At 58.6% G+C, this 26,915-nt stretch overlaps 2 protein-coding genes across 14 annotated transcripts; one reads left to right on the top strand and one right to left on the bottom strand.

The window, feature by feature from the left end:
• The first annotated feature begins 799 nt into the window (after window positions 1-799).
• SELENOM (selenoprotein M) lies at window positions 800-3,490 on the top strand. Its single transcript, XM_072803277.1, has 5 exons — window positions 800-1,007; window positions 2,193-2,228; window positions 2,601-2,635; window positions 2,965-3,043; window positions 3,137-3,490. The coding sequence occupies exons 1-5, from the start codon at window positions 888-890 to the stop codon at window positions 3,293-3,295; spliced, it is 429 nt and encodes a 142-aa protein (XP_072659378.1). The 5' UTR covers window positions 800-887; the 3' UTR covers window positions 3,296-3,490.
• A 178-nt stretch (window positions 3,491-3,668) lies between these two features.
• On the bottom strand, window positions 3,669-26,211 carry SMTN (smoothelin). 13 transcript variants are annotated; one of them, XM_072803264.1, is made up of 22 exons: window positions 26,069-26,211; window positions 24,220-24,350; window positions 19,037-19,185; window positions 18,563-18,656; window positions 18,382-18,460; window positions 18,191-18,288; window positions 16,990-17,310; window positions 16,829-16,901; window positions 16,157-16,228; window positions 15,558-16,076; window positions 15,191-15,363; window positions 13,173-13,265; window positions 11,941-12,093; window positions 11,788-11,863; window positions 10,552-10,716; window positions 10,390-10,452; window positions 10,109-10,175; window positions 9,001-9,174; window positions 8,718-8,835; window positions 8,006-8,157; window positions 6,870-7,035; window positions 3,669-3,972 (listed from the first exon to the last, which is right to left on the bottom strand). In XM_072803264.1, exons 2-21 carry the CDS (start codon window positions 24,268-24,270, stop codon window positions 6,891-6,893), a joined length of 2,835 nt encoding a protein of 944 aa, XP_072659365.1. In that variant the 5' UTR covers window positions 24,271-24,350; window positions 26,069-26,211; the 3' UTR covers window positions 3,669-3,972; window positions 6,870-6,890. The 13 variants fall into 13 exon arrangements, with proteins under 13 accessions (XP_072659365.1, XP_072659367.1, XP_072659363.1 ...); XM_072803266.1 differs by having other exon boundaries at window positions 8,718-8,832; XM_072803262.1 differs by lacking the exon at window positions 6,870-7,035.
• Window positions 26,212-26,915: the final 704 nt, after the last annotated feature.

Here is a 26,915-nt window from a genome sequence, read left to right as displayed (position 1 = left end):
GGAGAAAAGGCCCAGGAGGGCAAAAATGCCTAAGAGTCCATTAAAACTGTAATGCAGCTTTGGCTCGATGTGGAGAGGGATTCTGATTCCCAGTCCAGATTCAACAACAAAGAGCACTGTGATCAATTTGCCGTACCTGCCCCAGGCTTAAAGAGGGGAGGTGGCGTCCTTATCTAGCCATCTTTGGTTTGATGAGATGAGCACAGGGATGTTTCAGGTTCAGTTCCCACGTCCACAACGTCTACCTTTCTGAGCCTGTTTCTCAACTTGCAAAAGGGAGTTCACGGGGCCTCTATGAGGTAAGAAATGAAATCCTGAAAGCTAACCGTGCCCAGTACTGTTCCAAAGGGCTTTAGGTGTATTAACCCTCTTATTCTCCCAGCCCCTACAGAGTACGTAATATTCCACATTCCTCCGTAATGTGTGTTCCAGGGATTTGAAACCCAGATCGGAATTTCAACCAAGCAAAGAAAAGGCACAAACAAGAATTATCCGAGCCTCAGTTTCCTCTTCAAGCCTCGCGGTCGGCCCAGGCACTCCGGTGTCCGTCAGCATCCCTCCCGCGCCCCCTACCGGCGCGAGTGGGCACCACCTGGCCGCATCCCGCCACAGCGGCTGCGCTCCCGTCCGCAGGAGGAGCGCGGACACTCTTTCGGGGCTAGAAAAATAAAGGCCTCGGGGCCAGAGAAGATCTTGAGCCGGAGAAGGTTCCGAACCTCTCCGGAAGAGAGCTGAAGGCCCCAGCGCCGGCCCTGGGCGGACACCGACCTCGAGGGGCGTGGGCCCCGGCGGGGCGGGGCGGGGGCGGGGCCAGCCGTGGACCCAGACGTGGCGCAGCGGCCAGGCGGCTCGCCTCCTGCTCCCCGATCGTCTGCGCCTCGGTCCCGATGCGCCTCCCGCTGCCTCCGCCGCCCCTGCTGCTGCTCCTCGCGGCACTCGCGGCCGCCGTCACCACCTTTCGGCCCGACTGGAACCGTCTGCACGGCCTGGCCCGCGCTCGGGTAGAGGTGAGTGCGCTGGTCCCTGGCTCAGGGACCCCTGCCCCAACCCTGTGGCCTCTTAGCTTTGGCATCACCGCTCACTTTGGCCCCGGGACCCTCCCGACTCCCACGTCCTTCTCGGGGCCGGGACCATCCCTCCCGCTCCCCAACCTCAGTACGCCCCAGCACCCACCGTGGAAGCCCGAGACACCACCGCTCTTGCGGCCTGGAAGCCTGAACTCCTCCCTAGTTTCCCATCCGGCTGGACAGCGGGCCCCCCAGACACGCTGGCCCTGTCCTTTAACTCTACTCCTGGCCTAAGACTCTTCCAAACCTGCCCCCTGGAGCCTAACTTTACATCCTCCCATCACTTCACTTTTTCCTGGAATTCCTCCCCCACCCCAGTTCCGGTTGGTCTCTCCCTTGCGGTCGGAGGGAAGACTTTCTGGGCGCTTGCCCCACCATGCAAAAGCCAACTGCATTACTAACACTCGCAGCAGGTCCCCATCCTCCTCTGTGGGAAAGTTACCCGTCAGAGTTCTCGTTTGGTTGTGTGACTTGAATCATCACAGATCCTCTATGGGCCTTAGTTTTGTCTGCCTGAAGGACGGGGAGGAGGCGAGGAGGACGAGAATAGGTGGCCCTGGAGTCTGGACTTCTGCTGGGAGGTGCCCTTCCCCTCTGGGAATGCCGGGTTGGGCCCACACACCCTCCCATGTTGGGGAAGCCACCAGATGGAGGCCCAGCTCTGCATGGGGCTAGGTAGGGACCAGATGGCAGGTATCTAACAGGGTCTCCACGGGCAATTATGAGCTGTTCTCTTCTGGCCTGCCTCCACCTTGAGGTTCTAGGGGCCAAAGTTCAGGCCCAGATCCCTACTGCCTGAGAGAAGTAGAATAATCATTTTTTTTGGGGGGGGGCATTGGGAGTAAGTCAACAGTCAGTAAGGTAGGCAGGCAAGAGCCCCAAGGCTGGTAAGTGCCTTTTAGGTCTTGCTCCTCTTTTCCCTGATCTCTGTAGGCCTCAGTTTTCCTATCTGTACAGAGTTCCCCCTTCTGCTCATAAGGGACCTCCATCTCCACACCTTGGGGACTGCTGTTCCAGGGGTAATTCACAGCCCCACCAAACTCTGGGAGGAGGGTGAAGTGGTCTTGAGAGTGTGGTTGGGCAGGTATGAAGGACTCCTGACCTACCCAATTTGTCCCCCTCCAGACCTGTGGGGGATGACAGCTGAATCGCCTAAAGGAGGTAAGTTTTGTATTGTTGTTTTTTTGGTTTTTTTAAAAGAGGGAGGTTGAGGGTAGGGGTGGGCAGAAGGAGAGGGGGAGAGAGTCTCAAGCAGGCTCCACACCCCGCTTAAAGCCTGACTCCAGGCTTGATCTCACAACCCTGAGATCATGACTTGATCCGACATCAAGAGTTGCTTAACAGACTGAGTGACCCAAGCACCTCTGAAGGAGGTAAGTTTGAAGGGGTCTCCAGCTCTGTCCCCACTGAGCCTCTTGGAGGATGAGTAACAGAGTCCTACAGACTCTGTCAAGAGTGTGCGGCCTCAGCAGGCTTCAGTTTCTCGTTGGTATCTGGAGGGAGTTGGGGTCTGATGCTCTGGTTCTTCCCCAGGTGAAGGCCTTTGTCACCCAGGACATCCCTTTATAGTATCCTTTTTCTGTTCTAGGGGAGGAAGAAGGGGTGGGGGATCTGGGAAAATCTCCTTCCACTTAACTTCACAGATAGAGATGACACATGGTTTTCATCTGACAAGTGGAACTGATTGATAGTGACCGTCCAGAGAATTCGTAGGTGGTAGGCATGAGAGATTGACTAGTGATGACTGCCACAGACACAGGAACTCCAACTTCCTCGAGTGTAAATGGGGATCCCTGCCCTACCTGGGCAAAAGGGGCGGTGCTGCTCACCTGCTGTACATAGGTGGGAGACCCCGCCTGCCTCAGGCCACCACTATCCACCTTAACAACAACTCCAGTCACAACCTGGTAATGAAACACCTCCCAGGGGCTGACCCAGAGCTCGTCCTCCTGGGCCACCACTACGAAGAACTGGAGGTGAGGCCTCGGAAGCCAGGCCGGGGTGGGGGCGGGGGGCGGGAGGGGGGCGAGGCGAGGCGGGGCGCGCTGACCCCACCCCTCCTGCTTCAGCGAATCCCACTCAGCGAAATGACCCGGGAGGAGATCAATGAGCTGGTGCAGGAGCTCGGCTTCTACCGCAAGGCGGCGCCCGACGAAGCTGTTCCCCCCGAGTACCTGCGGGCGCCCGCCAGGCCCGCAGAAGGCGCTCCGGACCGCGCTGATCTTTAAGGTCCGGGGACGCGGGCCCGCCTCCTCCTCCCCTGAGCCCTGGGGACAGAATGAAGCGCTCAGCGTCCCGGGAGCGTCTCCCTCGCTGAGGGCCGATGCCTCGTCCCAGAGCCGGCAGAGATGGAGGTGGGGGTTCTTCCTAACCCCCCTTTCTCCCATACCCAGCTCGATTAAATAAATCCTCTTCCGCCTTAACTGAGACTCGACTCCGTCCTTGCTGCGGGAGGGTGGGGAACAGGAGCCCCCCCCCCCCCATATGCCCGAGAGACCAGCATCCCCAAGTGCTTAGCCGCTGGAGTGGGTATTTTTGCACACCTTGCCAAGCTGCCCCCCCCCATTCGACACCCCCCAGAGAGGTAGAGAGGAGTCAGGATCGTTGAAAACCAATAATTTATCAAAACGCAGCGTGTGTATGCAGGGGAGGGTGTCGCGACAGACAGGGCAGCAGTGGGCAGGCGCACAGGGAGGGGATGGTGCCTGGATGGTGGGTGCAGCTTGCCGCAGGCGGGCCGTGCGCGCAGGGAGGCTACACATTCTTCCCGCGCAGGCGCAGCTCGTGGCGCCGCAGGTGGTTGTAGAGCGACTGCACATAGGTGAAGACGCACTTGGGGTCGGGCTTCTTGCCCATGATCATCATGTCCTCCACCTCCACCAGGGGCACGCAGTCCACCAGCATCCTGCAGGAAGGGGGTACCGGGGTGGTTGTCAGCACCGAGCCCGCCTCCTGCCGCCTGCAGCTACCCTCTCCCCGGAAGTCTTTTCACTGCTGGCAGCCTGCTGATCTTCCATAAACTCCAGATTCTTGATTGACTGACGGGGTAAAAGCCTTCCGGAAAGACAAGAAACCCCAGGCTCCACTCACCCAAGCCTAGAAACGTCACTATGGGGAGCCAGTCCAGGCAAGTGGAGGTCAAGATGGGAGAGGAGAGCCATGCCCCCCATTCCACTCTGGACAAGGTCCAGACTCCAGACCCCACCCATGTTCTCTTTGGAGGACTACCTCCTGCACACCCTCATTGCAGACTCCTGCTGGCAGGAGCCTCTGGGTTGGGCCATTGGATCCAGAGGGGCCTTACCAATGGGAAATCTTGCTCTGCAGCCAGGACCTGCCCCCAGTGAACCTCTGTGCCCTGGATTATCTCCCAGATGCCTGGCCTGGTACCTCCTGCAGAGAGGCCCAGGGGACAATCCTGCTACGTGAGATGGAGTACAGAGTGTGTGTGTGGGTATGTGTGTGGGGGGTAGTTCTTTAACCCTTACCACCTGCTTTGGGTAGAGCAGGGGAGGCAGATGAGGGTCTCAACCAATACAGACAGGCCCATCTACAACATGCTTAAGGATGGGGCTGCCCTTCTGTCCTCCAGAGTGCCAGATGTACTTTACAGAGAGGGAAACTGAGTCACAGAGCAGGAATCATGTTTCAAGCCCCATAGCCTAGCAGGTGCAGGGTTGGGCCTCCTGTGACTCAAGCACCCTAGCCCCGGGTGTTGATACCCACCTAGAGCCCCATCTTCCCTACTGCAGGGGCCATCTCCCCACTCTGGGGTGAATGGGCTGTGGCCTATTAAGCAATTGATAGTCCCAGAGCTCTAAAGCTGAAGTTTGCTCCTTGGCTCCATTTCCCCCTTCCTGTCCCAAAGCAAGACCTCTTCTGCCTTGCTTCCTCCCATCAGTCCATGTTAACTGAATTCCTTTGGCAGGGAAGGTGCAAGGGCATGAATTGCTCCTATTGCCAACACACTAAGGGACCCACGACTACCTCCTCCCATCTTGTGCCTTCAAGGTCAAACCTGGGACAATGGTAGGGTTGGGGCCTACTCCCAGCTCACCTGGACTCCTTCATGGAAGAAGCTTGGGAGGCAGGAGATCTCTGTTTCAGCCCAGGCTAAACCCGTGATCAGCTGTATGTACTAGATAAAGCTCTCCCCTGTTCTGTGACTTAGTTTCTCCATCTTTAAAACAACAAATTCTCTGCCTCGTTTGAGACCTTGGGAGCACTTAGGATGAATGAAGGAGTTTCTGACTCTGTTGCTGATGTGCTATGTGTCCCTGAGGTCATCTCTGGATTCATTTCCCCAGCTATACTATGATGAAAAAGGCAGCCTCTCTCTGCAGCTTCTTCAAGTTGTGGCTATCTCCCCAGGGATCCTGGGCTCCCCAACGTGGAACTCCCTCCCATCTCTGGTGTCTTCCCTGGAGACCTTATAAAGCCATTGTTTACACTGGGGCTCACAGCTCAGGGCTCCAGCTGCCCCAGTGACAGGCCAAACACAGGGCAATTCGAGCAATAGCACGGCTGAGTCACACTTTCCAACTGGATCAGGGCCCCTCTCCCTCCAGGCCAGCCTGCTGGGCAGCAGCTCCTAAGTCCATATATGACCTGGAGACAGAACCAAGCCCATCCTCCCCTCACCTGTATGGCTTCTCTGGATATATGTGTACACATGTGGGCTGCCCACCATGTGGCTCCAAGCCCCAAGGGGCATCCGAGTGCACCACTAGCTCTGTCCCTGATTCACATTACTTTGGGCAATTCCCTTATACCCTCTGAGCTCTTGTCTTTCCTTCTCTCTACACAATGGTTGGGAAAAGTGATGCGATAAGGAACAGAGCCACTATGTGGGGAGCCTGGAATTCTAGTTTCTGGCCCTGTCTCTGACCTAAAACCTCCAGGACACTGAACCACCTTTCTCCTTCTCTGAGCAGCATTGTCTGGAATGGACAGTTAGCTCAGGACCTGAATTCTCTACTGTGGCCCTGAGGTGAGGTGACTAGAGAGAAAATGCCAGAGCTGGTTTAAAGATCCAGAAACATCTTCCTGTTAAACTGGCCCTGCTCTTGAGCTCTCCAATGAGTGTGATACCACCAATTCCCCAGTGCCCAAACCGGAGGCCTAGCAGACTTCCTTGAGCCTCCTTCTTTCTCCCCAACTGGATACATCAGGAAGCCTGTCCTACTTCTTATTAAGCTGCTCCAGCTATCTAGCCCATTCCTTCCCTCCTCATCCCTCATCCAATCCTTGTTCTAGAATGCTAACCGGACAACACATATTCCTTCTCTGTTTGGAAATCTTTTAGGACTCTTGTCCTCAGGAGAAAGTTCAAACTCCTGTGGCCCCTTTCTTCCCTTCATACCCAGACTAAACTTCTTTCCCTTGCTGGCTGTGCCATGCTCTCCATCTCTCTCGCCTGTAGCCATGTGCATAGGCTCATCCATCCACCTGGGACTCCTTTTCCTTCCTTTAGCCTGAACTTGTTCAAATCCCAGCTAGGTTTGCATTTTTTTCAGATAGCTGTCCTGGACCTGCAGGCCGTGTCAGATGCCTCCTCTGGGGTTCCTTCCTGGGCTTGCTCCATCTCAGGCCTGCTCATGTAGGGTCATCACATGAGCAGGACCCTTTAGAAGAATGGTCTTGCTTGCTAGGCCCTGAACTACCAGAGGTGGGGCCACATCTGGCTCCTTCTGGTTCTTCTCAGGGTCCCATTGCGCCCCCCACCCCCTCCCAGGTCTCTCTCTGTGCCCCTCTGGTCAGATTCCAGCATACAGCGCAGGTGGGCGAGGCGGCGTTTCTCACCGTGGGGCTCCTGAGCAGGGGTTAGGACTTTTTGGTTTTTACCAGCCCCTTCTGGACCAGACAGCGGTAGAATTCCTGGATGTACGTGTACACGCACTTCCAGTCAGGCTCTCGAAGCCGCACCATGTCCTCTGTGTCCAGGAGCTGCGGGCAGTCCGCATGGGTCCTGGGGAGGGTAGGGGGCCGGGAAGGGGCAGGGAAGCAGGGCCCAGGAGGGGAAGAGGGGGAAGAGGCAGAGAAGAGAAAGGGGAGGAGAACAGAGAGACACACACATACACACACACACAAAGACAAGAGTTCAGTTACATTCTCAGTGCTGCAATCTGCCGGCCCTCCCCGCATGCCCCTTCCCCATCGTGGACGTGCCGCTCACTACCCGTCACTAATGGTGTGCGATGCAGACAGGGGTGGGGGGCCAGACCAGTCACAGGTGCAGAGAACTCTTGGGGCAAGCGGGAACGGGGTGGGGGCAATGGCGTTGGCACTGAGGTTGGAGAGGAGGGCTGTGCCCCAGGGAGGGGGGGTGAGGGAGGCGTGAGAGGAGGTGGGGGAGGGGGAGGAGGAAGAAATCTGGGGGGACCAGAAAGAGAAAAGGAGAAAAGGAAAGACAGATGGAGGGTGCTGAGGGTGAGGTGAGCAGACAGGGTAACGATTCCAAAGTGGAGGGCTTGCTGATGTCCTATATAAGCCTCTGGCAACACCTATATAGGCTGGGCGGGCACGGTGCCCGGGCCAGGAGCCTCCTTTTGGAATCTCCAGCCGGGATCCCGTGGGAGCAGGAAGCTCTGATGATAGGGAGGAGAGCAGAACAGAGAAAGGCAGAGAGAAAGAGAGAGAGAGAGAGAGGAGGGAGGAGGGGGCAGAGGGAGGATGGAGGATATGGACAGGGCCACCTGGTGGGCCTTGGCCCGGGCTGGTAGGCGGGCGGGCGGCTCCTTCGTTCCGGCGGGCACCTGGCACGCTCAGCAGCGGGTGGGCAGGGTGGAGAGGACAGGGGCTTTCTCGGGAAGGGGGTATCAGCCGCTGTCTGACAATGCAGCTGGCCAGTTCCAGGGGCCTTGGGGCAGCTGAGCCTGGCCCAGACGCACAGCCCCAGATGCCCAGCTGACACCAGCTGGGCTGGGGCCCACACTTACTCAGCAGATGAGAAGGCCACCTCGAAGTTCTGACGCCGGTTCTGTGGGCTGAGCTGCCCATAGTCGAAGGCCTCAGGGAAGAAGTTATGCACCAGGGCACAGAAGGCCATCCCATCACTCCAACTTGAGGAGAAGTTCTGGATGTCCACGTGCTATGTATAGGTGGTGGGAGGACTTGTCAGCTTCCCCATAACTGCTATGCCCCCAGCATTTGACATTCCAAGAGTTGGGCAACTGGGGTCAGAGAGGCCCTGTAGCTTGTCCAAAGCTGCACAGCAGTTGGGCAGTGGTAACATGAACGTCCTTCAATTCAGTTTGTCAGCTCCATATCTGCTACTTATGGGCACAGAGCAACCGGGAGGACCAGCTCCACCCAGCTAAGACCATGGTCATGCCTCCTTCACTGCTTCCCTTACTTATAGAAATTTACCCAGCCCCCACTCCTTCCTCCCAAAAGCAATGAGAGGGAACTTCAAGGGTGAGGTCTGGCTCTGAACTGGGCCCTCATTAGACCCTGCCACTTAATCATTTATTCTGGAATCTAGGGCATGTTGTGTGTCCTATTTGAGCCTTTCCTCATCCCCAAAGCGGGCTTCCATCCTCGCTGCCAGGCACAGGGGGTGAGGAGCTCCGCCAAGAGGGAGGTGCAGAGCTGCGGGCCGGGCTGGGAGGAGGAGAAAGAAGCCAGGCTGCCTGGCCTCTCAGCACTCACCTCATAGCCGCGTGTCTTGGCTCGGCACCAGTCCAGCAACATCTGCTTGATGCTGTTAGCGTTGGGGACTCCGAAGCTGGTGGAGCGCTGCACCGCTGCGCGCGGCCCCCCAGGGCTGCTGTAGGGGCGCGTCGGAGCCCGTCACACGACCGCAGGGGGCGCTGCCTCCGCCGGCGCCCCCCAGCCGGCCCCAGACCCCGCCTTCCCGGTCCTCCAGGCCTGGCCAGCACAGCTCCCACCGCGGCTTCCCGCTTCTGGCCCCGCCCCGCCCCCTGCCACTCACCCCGCCGCGCCTTCCTTCTCCAGCTTCTCAATCATGGCTTTGCGCGCCTGTGAGGCTGAGGTCTTGGGCAGGCTCTGCGCCTTCATCAGCTCTTTCTTCTTCTCCGCCTGGCGTTTCTCGAGTGCCGCCAGGCTGCCGGGCCGTGGGCTGGCCTCATCCTCGCGGTCAAAGATACTGAGGGGTCGGGAGGCGACTGTTTGGCTGCTCTTGAGCCTCGACCCCCCTCGCCAAGGGAGGGGTCTTGTGCCCCAGACTCCGCATACACCCTGCGGTATATCCATGACCCGCAATGCTCGCCAGCAGGGAAGGTGTCCATATCATACCCATTTTATAGAGCAGACTGAGGCTCAAAGGACAAGAAGGTGGGAGCCACTCTTTTCAACGCATTTGGCCCTTGGGGAGTTCTCTGAGAAGCCTCACTCTATGATTGAGTTACAGGTGAGTTCAGATTCTGGGTGCTATCAACTAATAACGCCCACCAGCACGATCATAATGATGGCAATAATAACAGCTCATGTCTATTGAGCCTTTCCTATGTGCCATTTTAAACCTCACAAGGGAAAGGAGGGACCCTTATCGTTTCCACTAAATATGAGGAAACAGGCCCCTCTGAGGAAATCAGGCCTCAGATTTCAGAGGGCATGGGAGGGCAATGCAAGAACTTGAACACAGGTCTTGGACTCCTCTGGTTCCCAGCCTCAATTCTGATCCAACAGCCCCAATACACTCTGTATGATAGATGTCCTCCCTCTATCATAAGAATAAGGTGCAAAAGTGTTCTGTGACATGGGACATGGTCTGCAGATACTGGGAAGTGGCAGTGCCACCAGGCAGCTCAGTGGCAGGCAGGCCTCTCTAAGGGCTCAATGCTATCGCTGCCACTCACGCTGTGAGATCCTGAGCAACTCTCTGGCCTCCCCAGTGGTGTGGCTGAGGATTAGATGAGATCGCAAGAGGAGCAGGAGAGGTCTGACTCCTACTCTGATTCTCCCTGCCTGTATGCTTGTCACCTTCCCACACTGTGGTCTACCTTCTGTAAATGGGTGTGCAGTGGGGTCCCATGTGCCACTGACTCCTCTGTGGTCTGGGGATGGGTACCTGTGCTCACCTGCCCATTTTCTTGGATGACGACGAGGAAAAGGTCTTGGTTTGCACCATGGTGCTGCCGCCACCATCTACAAGAAAGGGGAAGTGGAGCAGGGTGAAGGCTTAGGCTGGACATCAGGAGATAGGGTGCGGGGGTTTAGGGCAAAAGGTGGTAGCCACAGGCAGAGAAGAGAAAGTGACTGCTGGACAGAGAGACACACAGATGAAGGTACGGAGAGAGAGCTTGAGGAAGAGTCTGAGGAGGTAGGCAGGCAGGCACAGCGCGACACCAGGCAGCCTTACTCTCCGAGCGCCTCACAAAACTTGACTCCACCGTGGTGGTGCGGGCCGTCCTCGTGCCATCATCTGGAAGGGCCAGGGGGTGAGAGGAAGAATGTGAGGCATGGGGCTGGTGGGGTGAATATATTCCCACCTGGAGCCCTTGAGCCCTGCTTGGTCACTTACTAGAGTGGACGAGCCGCTCAGTCTTGGTGACAGTGCTGACAGCTGAGCCGTCGGCTGCCCGCTGGCTGTGCTGCGTGGTGGTCTCTGTGGCTGTGTTGCCACGGCCCTCCCCTGGCCGGGCCCGTGCCTCTTGCAGCCGCCGTTCCCGTTCCTTGTCCCGCTGGTCTGGGCAGGGGGATGCCCCATGCATGCCCAGAAGGGCCACCCATCACCCACACAGCACATATGCATGGGCACACAGGGCACACAAGATGGGGTGGAGGGCAACTTGTTAGAAATATTGAAGACACAGGGGACAAGGGCCCTCTTTAGAAGTAGCTGAGGGGGAGCGGGTAGCTCTCACTTGGAAGAGGTGGTGGGGTATGGTGTGTGGCAATGGATTCAGGGAAATGGACAAGGGAATATGGAATAGCTGAACTCAAAGGGGGAAGCATTTGAATCCAAGAAGGGAGTTTCTATGGGAATGAGGAGCTTATTCAAGAGGGAATAGGCAGATCTAGGGAGGAAGTAGCAGAGTTCAGGGAAGGAGAAGCTGAGTGAGGCTAGTTGCTGCGTGGGCCTTTAAATGGGTCTTAGGTGGGAGAAGAGCAGCTAGAGGAGGAAATATCTAGATCCAAGGAGGGAGGAATTGGAGGTATGTGAGAAGTAATTTAATCCAGGGAAAGAGTAGCTGGGAGAGAAGCTGGCAATGAGGCCTAAGGAAGTAGGTGGGTGGGCACAGGGGCTAGGTGATCCTCGGTGGTGCCTGGAGGGAGCAGTCAGATTCAGAGAGTATCTGAAGCAGCAAATGAATCTAGAATCTGAGGGAAAGAATAGCTGGGTCCAAGAAGTAGCTGTGCTCACGGAAGGGGAAGCTGGTTGGGAGCAGGGGGCAGAGGCAGTGGTTATCATCAGTGGATCTCAAGGAGAGAAAAGCAGCTGGGAGAAGGAGTATTGGATTCAGGGAAGGAGTAGTTGGCAGTACGTAGGGAAGCAATGGGATCCAAGGAAGAGGAGGTAGGAGCGGGAGTAACTAGGTCTGGGAAGGAGATGAAAAGCTGGTTGGGGATGGTATAACTGGGGTGGCCAGGGGGAAAGAAGGGGCCAGGGAAGAGAGAAGCCAGATCCATCTGGGGCTAGAGAAGAAGCTGGGTAGGGCAGTTACTGAACTGGAGTGCCCATGAGTGGACCCCAGAGTAAGGGGAACAGATGGGAAATGGGGCAGCTGGATCTGGAGTGGGGCAAGTGGCTCTCTACCTCTCTTCTTTTGTCGGAGCTCACGTAGTGCAGCCCGGATTAGCTTCCGTTCCTCAAAGTCTGTAGTCTGATCCAGCTGCAGATAGAACCCCTGTCATTACCCACCTGGTCCCTGGCCCCTGGCCACCCCTAGTCCACCAGATCTGGCCATACCATCTTGTCCAGGATGCTTTCATCCTCAATGGCCATCAGCTCCTCAGTGCTTAGGGGGCTCCGCCTCTCTGGTGCTTTGTCCACTTGGGTTTGCTGGGCGCCATTAGCCACTTCCACTGCCGCAGAGGGGGGCCCTGCTGGCTCTGGCTCCATCTGCAGGATAGGGAGAGGGCATGGGCTTTAAGGAGGGGTATAGATGAAACCAAGCATGCCCCCAGCAGACAGGGAACTGGGCCCTGAGTCTGCGGGCACAGCCTGGAAATAACCACTAACCGGTTAGACTGCCCGTGCAAGGATGGTCATATTGTTGTCAGATTCAGGGAAGAGGTACTGACAGCCTTGCTGTAGGGCTTCCCATCTACCTGGAATTGTGCTAATACAATTAGTGGTGCCAATACTGGTCATTTGAATTTGGTAGTAAGCACTGAATAATTGCTTGGGATTTTGCTGTCCCCATGGAACATAAAGGAAAACTGAGGCTCAGGGTAGTGTGTAACTTGCCCACAGTCATTCTATAAGTGTGATGTAGCTTGCGGTCTGAGGTGAAGGTAGCTTAACTCTTGAACCTGAGTTCTTTCTGCTGCTTCATTCCCAGCCCCCTCCCAGGCAGGCTGTGCTCCATCCTGGCAGTTTCCAAGGCCTGGGTCCTCCTGGGCCAATGTCCAGGCAGCACATGCCACACACACACACACACACACACACACACACCAAAGGGGCTGGACCAGGGCCCTTGGGCTCCTGACCAGGTGTCTGACTGGGATTGCCCAGAGCCAAGTCCTCTCCGAAGCCTGCCCCTATTCCCTGCTCCCTCTAAGGGGCCTTCAGCCCCAACCCAGCACCCTTCCCCGCCAGGCCATCTTCCAACAACTTGCGGACGAGCCCCCAGCCCAATTATCACAGCCCCTCCCCTCTTGGCAGGGCCTCTCTATCTGCTGTGAGGGTAAGGAGAGCTGAAGTGGCAGCTGCTTTAGGGCGACTCAGCCCAGCTGAGGCAGAGTAGCGGTGGGGGTGGGGGGCTGGGCCCTGGCCAGGGGCTGCTAGGACAGCCACCACGCATGCCTCAGGGCCAGGAGCCTGGCACCCTTTCGCCTGAGTGTTGGAGCACCAGCATCCCAGTCCCTCTGCTGATAGGTAAACTGAGACCCAGAGAAGGTAGTGGCACACCTAAGGCCCCTCAGCAGAGGCAGAATCTGCTCAAAACCACCCGCTCTCCCCAGCCCGTAGGGACTTACGAGACTGCTGCTGTGGGCAGGGCCGGCAGAGGAGCGGCGGCGGGTGCTGAAGGCAGGCGGGTGGGCCACGGGGGTCCCAGCATCCTCAGCCGCCTGGAAGAGGGCCTCGGGGTCGGCAGCAGCCAGGAGCAGCTCACTGGGCTCCAGCTCAGATTCAAGGTCAGGCGCAAGTGGGACCCCCAGCCGCAGACTCAGCACCTCCACCTGCCTGTCCAGCGCATCCAGCCGCCGGCTCAGTGCTGCTGTCTCCACCCGCAGCTCTTCAGCTGCCCGGGCCACTGGCTCCATGGCTGAGGCAGCTGCCTCAGCTGCCTGGGTCACTGCCGCCCGGCCTGCCTCGGCCACTGCCCGCAGCTCCTCCAATGCCAAGCCCAGTCGCTCCTCAAGGGCTGCAGCCAGTTCAGACCCAGGCCCCGGTACCCCCGGCATGGTGATGGCAGGGGCTCTATGATGGGGTGACGATGGGGACAGTGGTAGGGACAGTCGCCTCTGGCTGGCAGTGTCAGAGTCTTTGCAGCTGGCCTGAGGGCGCAGGCAAGGGCAGTGGGCCTGCCCCGCCCCTGTTGGCCTCCCGGCCTCCCAGCCTGCCACCCGCCAGCTGGGGCTGTGGCCCAAATAGAAACCTATTCTGGGCTCCCCGTGGAGGGGGCTGTGGGGGAGGGGTGGCCTGCCCAAGCAGGCAGACCGCCAGGCCTGGCCCTGGCCCTGCGGAGATCACAGACTGGCAGCACAGCAAAGCTGCACGGGTTCTGAAGGACTGCCTAGGCCACAGCCCCAGGCCCCACAGATGAGGAAACCGAGGCACGGAGTGTGGAATGGGCCTCCCTGGGCCACCATTTACATTAGCTGTGAGGATCCAGTCTGCCAGACTCCAGAGCCTGCACGCCTTTGCCTTTAGGCCATGTGGTTTTAGAAAGACTTGAACAAATGGGAGAAATGGAGGCACAGAGAGACGGGACTTTGAGCAATCTGCTATAACAAGTGTCTCGTCCCTGACATAAACATCCTCTGGCCTGCCTGTGGCCCTTGGATCCAACCACAGATTTTGAGCACATTTCAGGCACTTTTCTGCTTCCCCTTGATTTTAGATGGGGAAACTGAGGTGAGTCGGTGGTATAAGATGCAGGGCTCACTGTCACACCTCCCACCCACACCCCATGGCCACCTCTGCCACCATCCCCTCACCCCCTTGGCAGAGAGCACTTAGGTCCTGCTCTGTGGGGGAAAGGGTGCTTTCTTGCCCCCACCCTCTGCCTGCCACCCCAGAGAAGGCCCAAAGCTGGCTCTAGCCATCTCACCTCAACCAAAGTCCCATTCAGTCCCCAGTGCAGCCCAGAGGACGTTACCTGGGCAGTCGGACAGCCCACTGGGGATCCCTTCCCCAGCTGAGCTCCCAGCCAGCTGATCCTAGGCTTGGGAATGAATAATGGAAGGGTGCAGCGTATTCAGTTCCCGTGGCACCTGCTAGGCTGTTGCCTCACCTGACTAGGCACCCCCTGCCTGTCCCCCCATCGATGCTTCTGCCCAACCTCCCCAGAGATGTTGACGCAGATGGTAATCACTAATCTCAATCTCCTAAGAGGCCAGGCTGATCTTGGATGAACAGATCAGCAGCTTTGCTTCTTGGGGCTGAGTTCCACTGTGGAGTAGGAGCAGGAGCACTGGGGTTGCCACAGGAAGAGGAAGCAAGCCCTCACCATCCTCTCTGAGCTTCCATCTTCCCATCTATTCATTAAGAACGAACCAACCAATTCTGTAGTAAGGACCAGAGATCAGCATGTGGGAAGCCTGAAGCCAGTACAGAGTAAGCTTCCAACATACCTAGTGGCTGATCCACTAGGGTCTGCCCTTAGCTCTGCCACCAACTGGCACCACCACCTTCTCTCTCTAGGCCTCAGTTTCCCTGTGTGTGCAATGGAGGAGGAGCAGAGCAGAGAAGCCCTGCTAGCCCTACATCCTGAAGCAGTCTACAGAAGATTAATGGACGGTGAGGCTGGCGGGGGAGTAAGGGGGCTCACCTTAATGCTGCAGCCTCTCCGGCTACCAGGGGAAGCATGGCTGAAGCTGGTGACATGAGTGACGCTACCCAGCTGGGCCAGGGTCGCAGGGCTGCTGATATGGGTGATGGTGCTCTTGCCCCCACTGCTGGTGCTCAGGAGGGTGGGAGGCGCCCGTAGCCCCAGCGTCAGTTCTGGAGGGGGAGAAGGGCTACTGTCAGATCTGCTGCGGTGAGGGCAATGCCAGCCATGGTTAATGGTGCCCCCTGCTCCCAGCACACCCTCTTCAGAGGCACCCTGAATCCACAGCACTTGTCCTATGTACAGAGCTGGGTGGCTGGCTGCAGGCACTCATCCCCAGCAGTGGGGAGACAGCAGGGAGGCCTACCTGCCCTCTGGTTGCCTGTGGGCAGCAGCACTCGGCTTGTGGATGCCTGGCCACGGCCATCCTTGATCTCGATGGTGAATGTGGTCTTCATACTGGCCCCTGGCTCAGCAGTGCCGGCAGGCACGGGAAGCGGGGCACTGGGCTCCTCTGAGCGGGCCCCAGGCCCCCCTGCTCTGTTTTCAAGGGACCTGGCAGCCAAGCCCCGCCCCCTGGGGCCCTCCTCCCGGGGGCAGCTCTGAAGCTGGGCCAGGGGCCTGGCTGTTCCCCGTGGCTCCTTGCTGAATCGGGAGGAGGTGTCACTGGGGGCCCGTGAGGAGGAGCCATTGGAAGAGGCAGGGGTAGTGTTGATGTGGGAGGGGCCCAGGAGTCTTGTGGGGGTTGAGGCACCCAGGGCCAACCGGGGTGGGCCATCCTGGAGCCCAGCAGCCATAGGAGAATCAGATGTGAACTTGCGCACACGATCCCGCACAGAGCCAGCCCGCTGGAATGGGGAAGGTCCGCTGGCAGGGTTGGGGGGCTCTAGAAAGGATAGGAGGGTTATCAGTGACTTGGTGGGACAGGTGCTGCCCTGAGTCTGCAGTAGTGAGAATAGGAGGTACCTTGGTTCTGGGCTGGCTGGCGGGGGCTGAGCACAGACAGCGAGCGTTGGCAGGGACGGGATCCGGCCAGGTCTGGCAGTTTGGAGAAATGGTGGTGGCCAAGTGGGGGAAGATAAAGGAGAGTGGATATGGGGGTTCCACCTCTCACAGTTCTCTCGTCCACACCTCCTCTCGTCCACACCTCCCAGGCCCTTCCTGTACTCCAGCCTCCCCATCCTGTCTTATACCTCCTTAGCTCTTGGCCTCCCCACTCAACTGTATCTCTCTTATAGACTCCTCCTCCTCCTCCTGCACTGACCTTGGGATGACTTGGACACTCCTGGGGGCTGTGGCTAGGCTTGGGCTGGAGGAAGGGTGCCCAGATCTTCCCTGTTGATGGGGATGGGGGACACCCCCCCTGGCCAGCACTGCCCATGGCCTCAGCTTGAGATGGGTGCGCTCCCTTATTGGGGAAAAGAATGTGCCTGAGGCCCGTTGCCTTTCAAGGCTGCAGGGAGGCCTCTGCCCATGGGTGGGGGGGGGGCGGGGCAGGAGGGGTGGGGATACTTCAGGGCAGTGGGAGGAGTGTCGGGGACTGCCTAGCCTTGAAGAAGCTGAAGCTATCTAGGCACTAGAGCCCATTTTCCAGACAGGGAAGGAGAGGCCTGTAGCTACCCCTCCTGGGACCCTCACCTGCTCTCTTTGTGTTGGAGGGATCTTTGGTGGGGCCTTGGACAGCTGGGGGCTCTGTGGGGCCAGGCAGGAGCTGCAGGGGAGACGTAGCATTGGCAGGGCCTGACTCCCAAACCAAGGAGTTCACCTGCCTGGCATCCCTGTCCCTTATCCAGACTCACCTTGCTGACCACCTGCCTCTCAGTGCTGGGGGTGGCTGGCGGTTCCTGGGGCTCAGGGCTGGTGGCCCTGGGTGGGCTGGAGGGTGGCTCGGGGCTGCCCACAGTCTCAGCAGCAGGACACTGGGCCTCAGCAGGCTCTAGTGGAGGCTCAGGAGAAGCAGTGGTGGGTGAACTGACAGGTGAGGCAGGTAAGCTGGGTGTGCCCCCAGGTGGGGCCCGCAGCAGGAGTGTCACTGTGGTCACATCCCGGCTGGTGCCCTGAGGGGTTGGGGTTGGCTCTGGGACCTCTGTGTGCTGCTCCTGTTTCTCTTGCTCTGGCACCTGTGGGTGACCCACAGGATGCAGCAACGGCTCCTGAGGCTGGCAGGTGCCCAGGGCAGGGCATGCAAAGCAGAGGGGCTAGGCATAGCTTCCTGTGGGCACACCTGTTTATGCATGAACACTGGCACACCATGGGCGGTCTCTGATTCTCACTTCCCAACCTCCTGGCAATGTCTAGTCAAGGGTGGTTCAGAGAGGACCAGATCCTATGTCAGGGGTTGGGATGACAGGAGACCTGCTGGCGATTCCTGGTCTTAATATATCCCTGGAGCAGAGGCCCCTGACTCCTGATCCTAGCCAGGTTAATCAGAGGGTGTGTATGTGGGGGTAGTCCTTCAGGGACTGGGACCCAGCGGCCTCTCCTGGCCACTTAGGGAATCTACGTGGCTTGATCTCTCATCCACAGCCCCTGGAGAATAGTCAACTCTGTGAACAGTGCTCCACGAGTCAGCTGGGGTGCAATACCTAAGTCCTGATAAGCCAAAGTATGGCTGTGGGCTGTCTGGACAGGGAGGGACAGCTTCAGGATGGGTGTAAGCTGGGGAGGTACCAGGGTCAGTTTTGCATTTCAGGGAGATTGCACTGGCTACTGAATGGAGGCTGGATGGCCATGGCAGGTAAGAGGTAGGCACAGAAGTAGGGAGACCAGCAGGGTGGTAATGGGAGACATACTCAGGAGTAGGATAGACAGAGTAGCTTTGAGGGGAAGGCCTGGGTAGATGCAAAGTCTGGATTGGGGGACATCTGGCCAGAAGTCCCCCAAACACCCCCCACCTCCAGTCAAGTACCAGTCTAGCAAAGACACAAAGGTGCTCTTTGCTGCTGGCATCTGTGGACACAGGACACTGGGCTACCCTCCCATCCTGCTCACATCCCTTACCTCACACTGTTCCAGCCTGTGTGCTGCCCGCCCCTTGCTCTCCTCTCTTGAGCCACCGTTGGGACGCCCGCTGCACAACCTCCCAGCCAACGTGGCAGCTGGAAGGGAAGGAAAAAATGTCAGCTGAGTGGCTGGGAGGTGCTGTGGGTAGCATGCAGCAAGGCACAGGGTGGGCCAGGCAGGGCACATACCCTCAATCTCCTGGGCCCTTATGCGGCGGATTGCAGCTCGGATCAGCTTGCGTTCTTCATACTCACCGGCACCTCGCAGCTGTGGATGAGAAGCAGGCCACAGGGCTGGATTGTGGAGTCCAGGGCTTTACCTGCCCTGCCCCAGCCTCTGCCCCAGCCCCTGCCGTGGCCTGGGCCTCACCAGTGCAGTCAACTCTTCCACATCATTCATGGACTCCAGCCGCCCTGCCAGCCGCGCCAGAGCAGCTCGCTGCTCTGCCTCCTGCTGCTGAGAGCTGCAGGGACATCATGATTATAACTCCCACTGCCATAGCCAAATCTTGGAGGATGTGGGCTGAGGGTAGGGGCCAGGACAAGGTACCCAGAACTTTGGCAGAGGGGCAGGTAGCTGTGCACACCCTCTGGCTACACGCTGGCCCACGCATGCCCATGTTACATGAGTGCAGGCTCAGCTGTGCTATCTACATGGGTGTGTCTGGGCCTCCATGCCTGGCGAGTGGTCCAGGCCCGTAAACATCCCTGTGCATTCCAGATCCTGCCGGTACTGCCATTTGCACGCCCAGATGGGCAGCAGACACACCTGTGCCTGCACAACACAAGCTGAGCCTTGATACATACTCCTCCCACCTATATGACCAGTCCCCTGGCCACTCACTGCAGCCAGTTCTCCTTGTTGTCCTGCCGCTCGGCACGGAAGCGCTTGGATGCCAGGGCCTCCTCCTCACGCTGTAGCTCCTGCCGCTGCAACTCCCGGATGGCTGAGCGGATGCGCCGCCTCTCTGCCAGATCCGCTGTGACCTCCAACTGTGGGGCAGGCGGGGGTGAGGGGCAAGTCATTTTGGCTGCCGGGGCGGAGGGCGGGCACCAGCTGCCCACAGCTTGGCCTGGGCCACAATGAGTGGTCTGTCTCTACTCTCTCTGCCACATGCCTGTCACAAGCCTGCCCTACCACCCACCCAAGGGTCTCAGGGAGACTGGGCTCAAGGAACCAGAGCTTCTGGACAGCCCACTGTGCACTATGGTTTACAGGATGGGCAACCAGCAACTGCCCACCTGTGCCAGTTGCCAAGCCAGGCACTGCTTCCTGAGATTTGACTCCTGTCTGAGTCCTTCATCAAACCCCCAAGAGCCTGGGAGTCAGGAGGAAGGAGGCCACCCTATGGGCTCCTAACAGTGTCCCCAGGTAGGAAAGGGTGATTAGGGCAGCTGGAATCCACCCTGTGAGCGAGGAAGCCATGTTCTGGTCCCAAAGCACTATAGCCTTGATGTGGGTGGCAGCCTCATCCACATTGGACTGATGGGAAAACTGAGGCAGGGGCACCTGCCCAGGAGTCCTAGTTTCTTGCCTGGCTAGGGGCTGTTTTCCTCTGTACTGACCCAGTCCTAACCACTATCAAAGGGGCCAGGGCCGAGAATAGGAGGGTCAGTTCCCCAGATAGATAACACAACTGTACTAGGGTCTACCCAGGGCTCCAGAGAGGGCATCAATGGGGAACAGGTGCTCCCACCGGTTTCTTAGTTCCTCAATCCCTGGGAAGTTGGGGGTAGCTGGTCTAACCAGGTTCAGGAAAGGACACCTTCTCTGGGTAGAGTCAGCTAATTTTTTTTTTTTTTTACGATTTTATTTATTTATTCATGAGAGACACACAGAGAGGCAGAGACATAGGCAGAGGGAGATGCAGGCTCCCTATGGTGAGCCCAATGCGGGACTCGATCCCAGGACCCTGGGATCACGGCCTGAACCAAAGGCAGATGCTCAACCACTGAGCCACCCATGCATCCCAAGATTCAGCTAATTCTATTGCCTTCCCTGCACCTCTCCTCCCTATGGTCTCTGTGGCTCAAGAGAGACAGGCCTGGCTTGGGGAAATAATTCAGGGATAGGGTCCAGGAAACTTCTACCTCCTTCCTTTAAGCCTCCTCCCCAATCATTCCTTCCTACTCCCAGATGGGGGACCACATGGTGGTGGGGATAGGTTTCAGCAGGGTGTATGGGCTGGCCCCACTCTGCCTTTAGGTCACTTGTCCTAGTCTGAAAAGAGTAGAGAGAGCTCTGGGGGACAGATCCCTCCATGGTTCCTTCAGGCTCCACATTTCTGAGGAGCTATGGGAGCGTCCCTTGAGGCTCAGGTCAAACTCTCAGCTTGCTCCAGCCTCAGTCCACTCCTGGCTGGGTAGTCAGGAGCATGTCCTTAACCTCTCTGTGTCCTGGTTTTCTCATCTGCCAAATGGAACAATGGCTCCTACCTCAGGGCAGTGGGTGAGGGTGGGGGCAGTGACTTGGGGTCCCCTGGCATAGCTATGCATGCAGTAAATGTCACCCCCTCCTTGTTTCCAGCCACTCAGGAGGGGGTAAAAAAGCAAGGGCAAGTGAGTACAAGATATGAGGCATCAGTGACATTTATCAAGAACCTATATGACAAATCTTGCACTGAGCCCCCAGTTCGTCCTCATCTCACAGAAACCCTAGGTACTTTATTACTCCTATTTGACAGATGAGGAAACTGTTGGTGCGAGGGGCAGAAGTCTTTTGTTCACAGCCAAATGCACTGAGCCAGGATTTGAACCCAGGTCTCTCTGACTCCAGGGTCTCCCTTGAGTTGAAGATAGCTCTGGTGCTGGGGTCTGTCTGCCATGGTGGGTACCTCAAGGACCTGGGTACCACTGTGTAAGGAGCCCTCTCGCCTGGACTAGAGAGAACTGTAATGGCCAAAGGGGGCCTATTAGAGCAGCAGGAGGGAGAATGAGGCTCCCCTTCTCACCCCCCAGTCCTGGCCTCAGGCCTAGAGCCCTCTGTGGTACACTTGGAGATGGGAGGTCTGAGGGGTCAACTGGCTCAGTCCCCCTGGACAGGAGGGTAAAGAGGCTGAGGGATGCAATGACTAGCCAGCTGCCTCCTGGGTATCCCTTCTCAATGCCCTCCGTTGCAGAGATGGGGTTTTCGTCCCTGAAAATAGCCTGATGTGGAAACTTGGCTACCACTGGCCCCCTCTGGAAAATAGGATCCTCTGTCCGATCCCCCCACCAAATGAGTGGGGTGGGGCTGGGGGAAGGACAACCTCATTCCACTGGCCAACCCCCAGCATGACCCTTCCCTTAGAGCCTGGATACTGCCTGCCCACAGTATCCCTGCTGTGTGGCCTATGTTCCCGCCCTCTCAGGCCCCCCTGTTGTGTGTGGAGGTGGCTGTGGGAGGGAGGGAAGGAAGCATAAAGCGCCATTGTCTACCAGAAGGAAGGGGAAGGGGATAGGGCGGTTTCCGAAACTGCCCAGTGAAATTCTCCCGGGAGGAAAGAGGGCACTTCCTCCTCCCGGGGGGCCGGTCTCGGGGCCTTTCTGCCCTCGCTGTTGGGGAGTGGGGGGCGGGGCGTGACAGGCCCCGGCCTCTCTCTGGGCCTCAGTCTCCCGCTCAGCACAGCGCAGAAGACCTGCCAGACCTCCGCATCCGCAGTCCGGGCTCCTGCAGCCACCCCCGAGGACCGGCCGCCGAGCGAGGCCTCGCCAGGGGGCGCTGACCGCCCGCGGGTTCCGGATCCGCCGCCCGCCTCCCCGCCTCCCCGGGCCGCCCCGAGCGAGGCGCCCGGTGGGGAGCCCGGCTGCGAGCCGGACGGGAAGCCCCCCACCCCACCTCGGCCACCGCCTGCTTTAAGGTCTCTGGTCGCGGGGAGGAAATCGAGGTTCCTAGCACCTAAGCAGTTCCCGGGGTCACGCGGCCAGGGCGCGCCGGGCCCGAACTCGAACCCAGGACCGAGGCGGAAGGCGGCGCGCGCCCCCACGAGCCCCGGCCCCGCGCAGGCACCACGCCCGGCCCCCAGGAATGTGCGGGAGCGGCGGCGGAAACGGCTGCCCGGTCCCCGAGTCGGCCCGGGGCTGGGGCGCCCGCCAGCTTTCCCTTATAAGGCCCGGCCCCGCGGGGAGGAGCCCGGCCGGGGACGCCCCGTCGCTGCCACGAGGCCGGCGGGGGCCAGACCGGCCCTGGGGCGGGGACCCTCGCGGGGCCCGGGCGACGCCATGGCGGACGCCGGCCGTGGGCAGACGGCGGGCGGCTTCGCGGTCGCGACACGAGGGGCCGCGTCTGCTTAGTCCTCTCCCAGGGGCGGGGCCGGCCGGGGCGGGGCGGGGCGGGGCGGGGCGGACGGCTGCTCCCGCTGTGGCTTCTCCGAAATTCCACGTGGGGGTGGGGGTGGGGGTGGGGGTGGGGGTGGGGGTGGGGGTGGGGGTGGGGGTGGCGACGTGGGAACCCAGGGCCTCACAGCGGACCCCTGCAGATGGGGGTGCGCGGACACTTGGTTTTCTTTCTGGAAAACTCTGCCTCTACTATCCCCGGCTGACTTCCCGCAAAGAGGTTGAGCTGACGTGGTGGGAACTTGTGGGAAACCAGTCGGGCACGCAGCCGGCGGCGGCGGTGGCTGACACCCTAGTCTAGGCTCAGGGCCGGCCTAAGGTGACCCAGGACCTAGGCCCCAGGACCTAGGGTCTGGTCCGAGGCCACACAGGCTGACCCCTTGGGTAGGTCGTGGCAGCGCTGGCCAACTGCCCAGTGACCCCTGCCTCCAGAAGAATGGTATGGGGGTGGGTTGATCACTCGCCTTCTCCTAGGGAAGGTAAATCTTTAAACCCCCCCCCACACACACACACACACACACACGCGCACTGCCCACCCTCACAAAGGTCAAGGGCGGGGTGGGGGGCGGGGCTCTGGCCCCTCCTGCAGTTCCGAAGCTCCCTGCCCTTGATAGTGGGCACAGGCCTGCCCTGTTGTGTTTGCCCTACAGCCCTTCTGTGCATGGGGATGGGTGGGCTACGGTTAGGGCGCTCAAGAAGCTGGGAAGAGAATGAGACTATCCTTATTCCATCCTAAGATCTGGGTCCATGCCTCATCCTATCCCCATGCCAAATCTAAGACCTAGATAAATGTTTGCACAGATTTCCCCCTTCCATTTTACAGGTAAAGAAACTGAGGCTCAGAGAGGTAAAATGACACACTAGAAGTCACAGAGCTTATAAGGGCCCCTAAGGTCTTTCTCTTTATGGGCTCTTCTGGCTTTGGGTAAGTACCCAAGACTCGGTCCCCCATGACCCTCATTGAGGTTTTTTTTTTTTTGGATCCTGGCACACCCTCTTTGGGTGCCCTTGGGGAGGTGATTTCACCTCTCTGAGCCATAATGCCCTCCTGGCTTTTGGAGCTGCTGCTGTGGTCACAGCCTCTGTGAGATGGTCTAGCACCAAACCTGACCTCTGCTGTGCCCTGGCATTTTTAAAAAAGATTTATTTATTTATTTATTATTTATTTGAGAGAGAGTGTGTGGGGGCAGGGGGAGGGACAGAGGGAGAGAGAATCCTCACGCAGGCTTCCAGTGAGTGGGAAGCCAGACATGGGGCTCAATCCCAGGACCCTGAAATCACAACCTGGGCTGAAACCAAGAGTCTGAGCCACGCAGGCACCCCCCTTTTCCCCCAGCATTTTTTATCACTGCTTTACTATATCATTGGGCCAGCTTCCAGGGGCAGGCACTGCCCAGGCTATTGCTTGGGTGAGCAAATCTAGCCTCCCCACACCTGTAGTTGCACATGGGTGAGTCCTCAGGAGTTACTGTTTAAACAGGTGGTGGCAGTGGGGGGCTGGGAGGGACCAGGCCTTAGCACCTGGCATGGATAGGCACATGCTACTGGGTCCTCTGCATCAGCCATGCATAACAGGCTTAGTCCTGTTCCCATGGGCCCTCCCCCTGCCCCTTCCTCCCACCCCTCCTCTTGTCAGCTGAGAGGTAGCCTGGACAGGCCCTGCCTCTGACCTGGCTTGCCTGTCATCACAGTGGGGATGATTGGGCCACTTACCAGCTTTCGCAGGGCTCCCTCATCCAGTCCGGCTAAGGCCTCATCCGCCATCTTGCTGGCCCCTAGCTCTGTCCGTCCCCTCCTGGTGAGATCCCCAGTGCCCGTGGCACCTGACACCAGCTCAGGGAATTCTGCAGGGGACAGACATGAATCAGGCCTGCTGGGGCCTCTGGAAACCACAGACACTTGGGCTCTGTGCCTCAGTTTCCCTCTGTAACCCATGATCATCTGTTGGGTGTCTCATCCTTGCTACCTGATTAAATCCTGGCTGGGAATTGCCCTCTGCCCTAGGCTGGTGTATTGAAAATTTAACAAACCAAGGGTGGAAGTCCCTAGTTCCAGCCCAGCCAACCTGATGCCAGCTGTGTGGTCAAAACTGGGCCTATCTTAAGCATCAAACCAGGAGAGCAGAGACCTGGATTAAGAAGGCCCACCAGGCTGTTCTCACCACCAGGGGGTGCCCGCCAGACTCCAGTTTCCTGCCCCACCCACCTATCCTCAGGACTTGCCCAGCCCCCTCCCTGACCAAAAGCTCGGTCTCTGGCTGCCCTGGCTGCCGGCTTCACCTATATCCAAATCCTAGCTGTCGTTACCCCTCATTTCTCCAGGTGATCTAATCCATCGGAGGTAACATCCTGTCTTCCACTTCTTGAGGGCAGTTCTCAATATACACTACTCTCTCCTCCTTCCTGCCCTCGCCCTGATGCCAATTGTCCAAACCTCATGAAGCCAGGTGTCCAGGTACCCAGCTCCTCCTAACAATTTACACACTTAGAATTGAACTCCCTAGATAGAATGGCCTTCAGAACCTGATCTGTCCAACCTCTGGATAGGCAATGCGAGGACTGAAGAGGGCCAGGGATTTGTCACAGGGGGAAGGAGGATCCCAAAGACCTAGAGGGCAGGGCTGGATTTAATCAAAATCGTGGCCATCTCTGGCTCCTGAAGCCCCCCTCCAAAGTGCCCCTAGGGGCTCAAGATATTCCCTCTTGCCCCATCACTGCCCATCAAAATGGTCTCCTAAATCCTGGCCCAACCTCTCAGCTCCTTCCTTCTTTCTGTAGTCCTCAGGTCTTTATGGAATTTGACGGCCTGACACACAGTTGGTGCTTAGTTAATGTATGTTGACTGAAATGCTCCCCCCCACCACCCCACATTGATTCATCCCTCAGTCATGCCTTCCCCCTCCCCAGAACAGTCACTTGTCGAGTCACCCCATCCGGTGAAGGTGTCTGATGGGGGGGGGGGGGTCCTAATCCACACAGAGTTCTTCAGACCCTGCCTATTCAAGTGGCTGCTTGCTTTTCCCATCCCCTTAGGCTTGGATGGGTGTAACTACCCATCTTCCCTCTGGTGGGGTCCTTGCCTCTTATCTGTCTACTTTGGGAGTAGTGCCCCCCAAGAGTGTCACTCCGTAATCACCAGACTTAGGTTCTGTGGACACTCTGAGCTCCTCCATGTCTACTGAGGGGCAGGAGTCCCTAATGCCTAAGCCTGGACGCCCAGGGGACTATAGGAAGTATTTCTCCTTAGAGACTCCTGCCGCTGCCCCACTTCAGTTCCAGGGCTCCTTGTCACACATACAGTCTGGGGTCCCCGGGGATTGAGAGAGGCCTCAGAGGAACGTGGGACCTTCTCCAAGGTGTGTGCCCCCCACCCTGACCCCCGACCCCTAGGGGGTCGTGGAGCCTCCAGAAGGTCCATGGTATCCTTTCCCGCGGTCTAGAACCTTGTCCCATGGCTTAGAGCCCCCGTGGCTGGGAGTCCCAGAACCCCTGTCCAGATATCCGGGTTCCACCCCCAGGACCCGTCGGGGGTCGCGGTGCCTCCCAGAGGCCTGCACACCCACCTCTCCGTCCGGCCCACCCGCTGGGCGCGGGCTCAGCCTAGGTCGCTCGGGATCCGACAGACAGACTGGGAGCCGTCAGGCGGAAGGCGCCGCGACCGGGAGCCCAGTCCCCCTCAGCAACCGTCCCCGAGCCTCTGCAAGCGCCGCCCGTCCAGCCGCGCCGGCGGCCCCGCCAGCCCCGCCCCGCGCCGCCACACCAGCCAATTCTAGGGACGGTCCCGCCCACCCTCGTGCTCCATTGGGGAGATTCAATTTGGCGGCCACGCCCCGAGGCAGGCCCCGCCCCGCGCGGGCCGGGAGGTTGGGGGCTGTCGTCTTGGGGCTGCTGCCGCCCGGACCTTGGCTGGTTAGGCGGGCGTCGGCAGGAGGACGCAGCTTTGCACCAAAGTTGGGGACGGCACCCAAAGCCGGGGTGAGTGGCCCGGGACCGTCCTACCCGCGGAGTCTTCAGAACAGCCCCTCTCCGCCCTCCTCTTTGTTCCTGAGACCTTGTCCCTTCCCCCGACTCCGCCCCCTTCTCGCGTTAGCATCTGGGCTTGGCTGCAGCCCAGCCTACGTTTGGGACACCTGGTCCTGGCCACCTCAGAGCAGGGACTGTGACCAGCAGGGCGTCGACCCTATGTTGGTGCATCTCAAGCAGCATCTCAGGTGAAGCAGGATCAATCACAACAACCCTTCCCCAGTCCACACACCTTTGCACAGACATTGCCTTCATCTATCAGGCTTCTCCCTTCTGAGGCCCCTCAGGGTCCGCCTCTGGTGGCGCTGGAGTCCTTAATAAGGAATACGAAGTCCAGACACTGATTCAATAAATGGGGAAAACAGGCCCAGAGAGAGCCAACATGCC

The sequence above is a fragment of the Canis lupus genome, chromosome 27, assembly GCF_048164855.1.
Source record: "Canis lupus baileyi chromosome 27, mCanLup2.hap1, whole genome shotgun sequence".
Taxonomy (NCBI): Eukaryota; Metazoa; Chordata; class Mammalia; order Carnivora; family Canidae; genus Canis; species Canis lupus.
The sequence above is the reverse complement of the archived record's forward strand: the minus strand, read 5'-3'. Positions and strand labels throughout refer to the sequence as shown.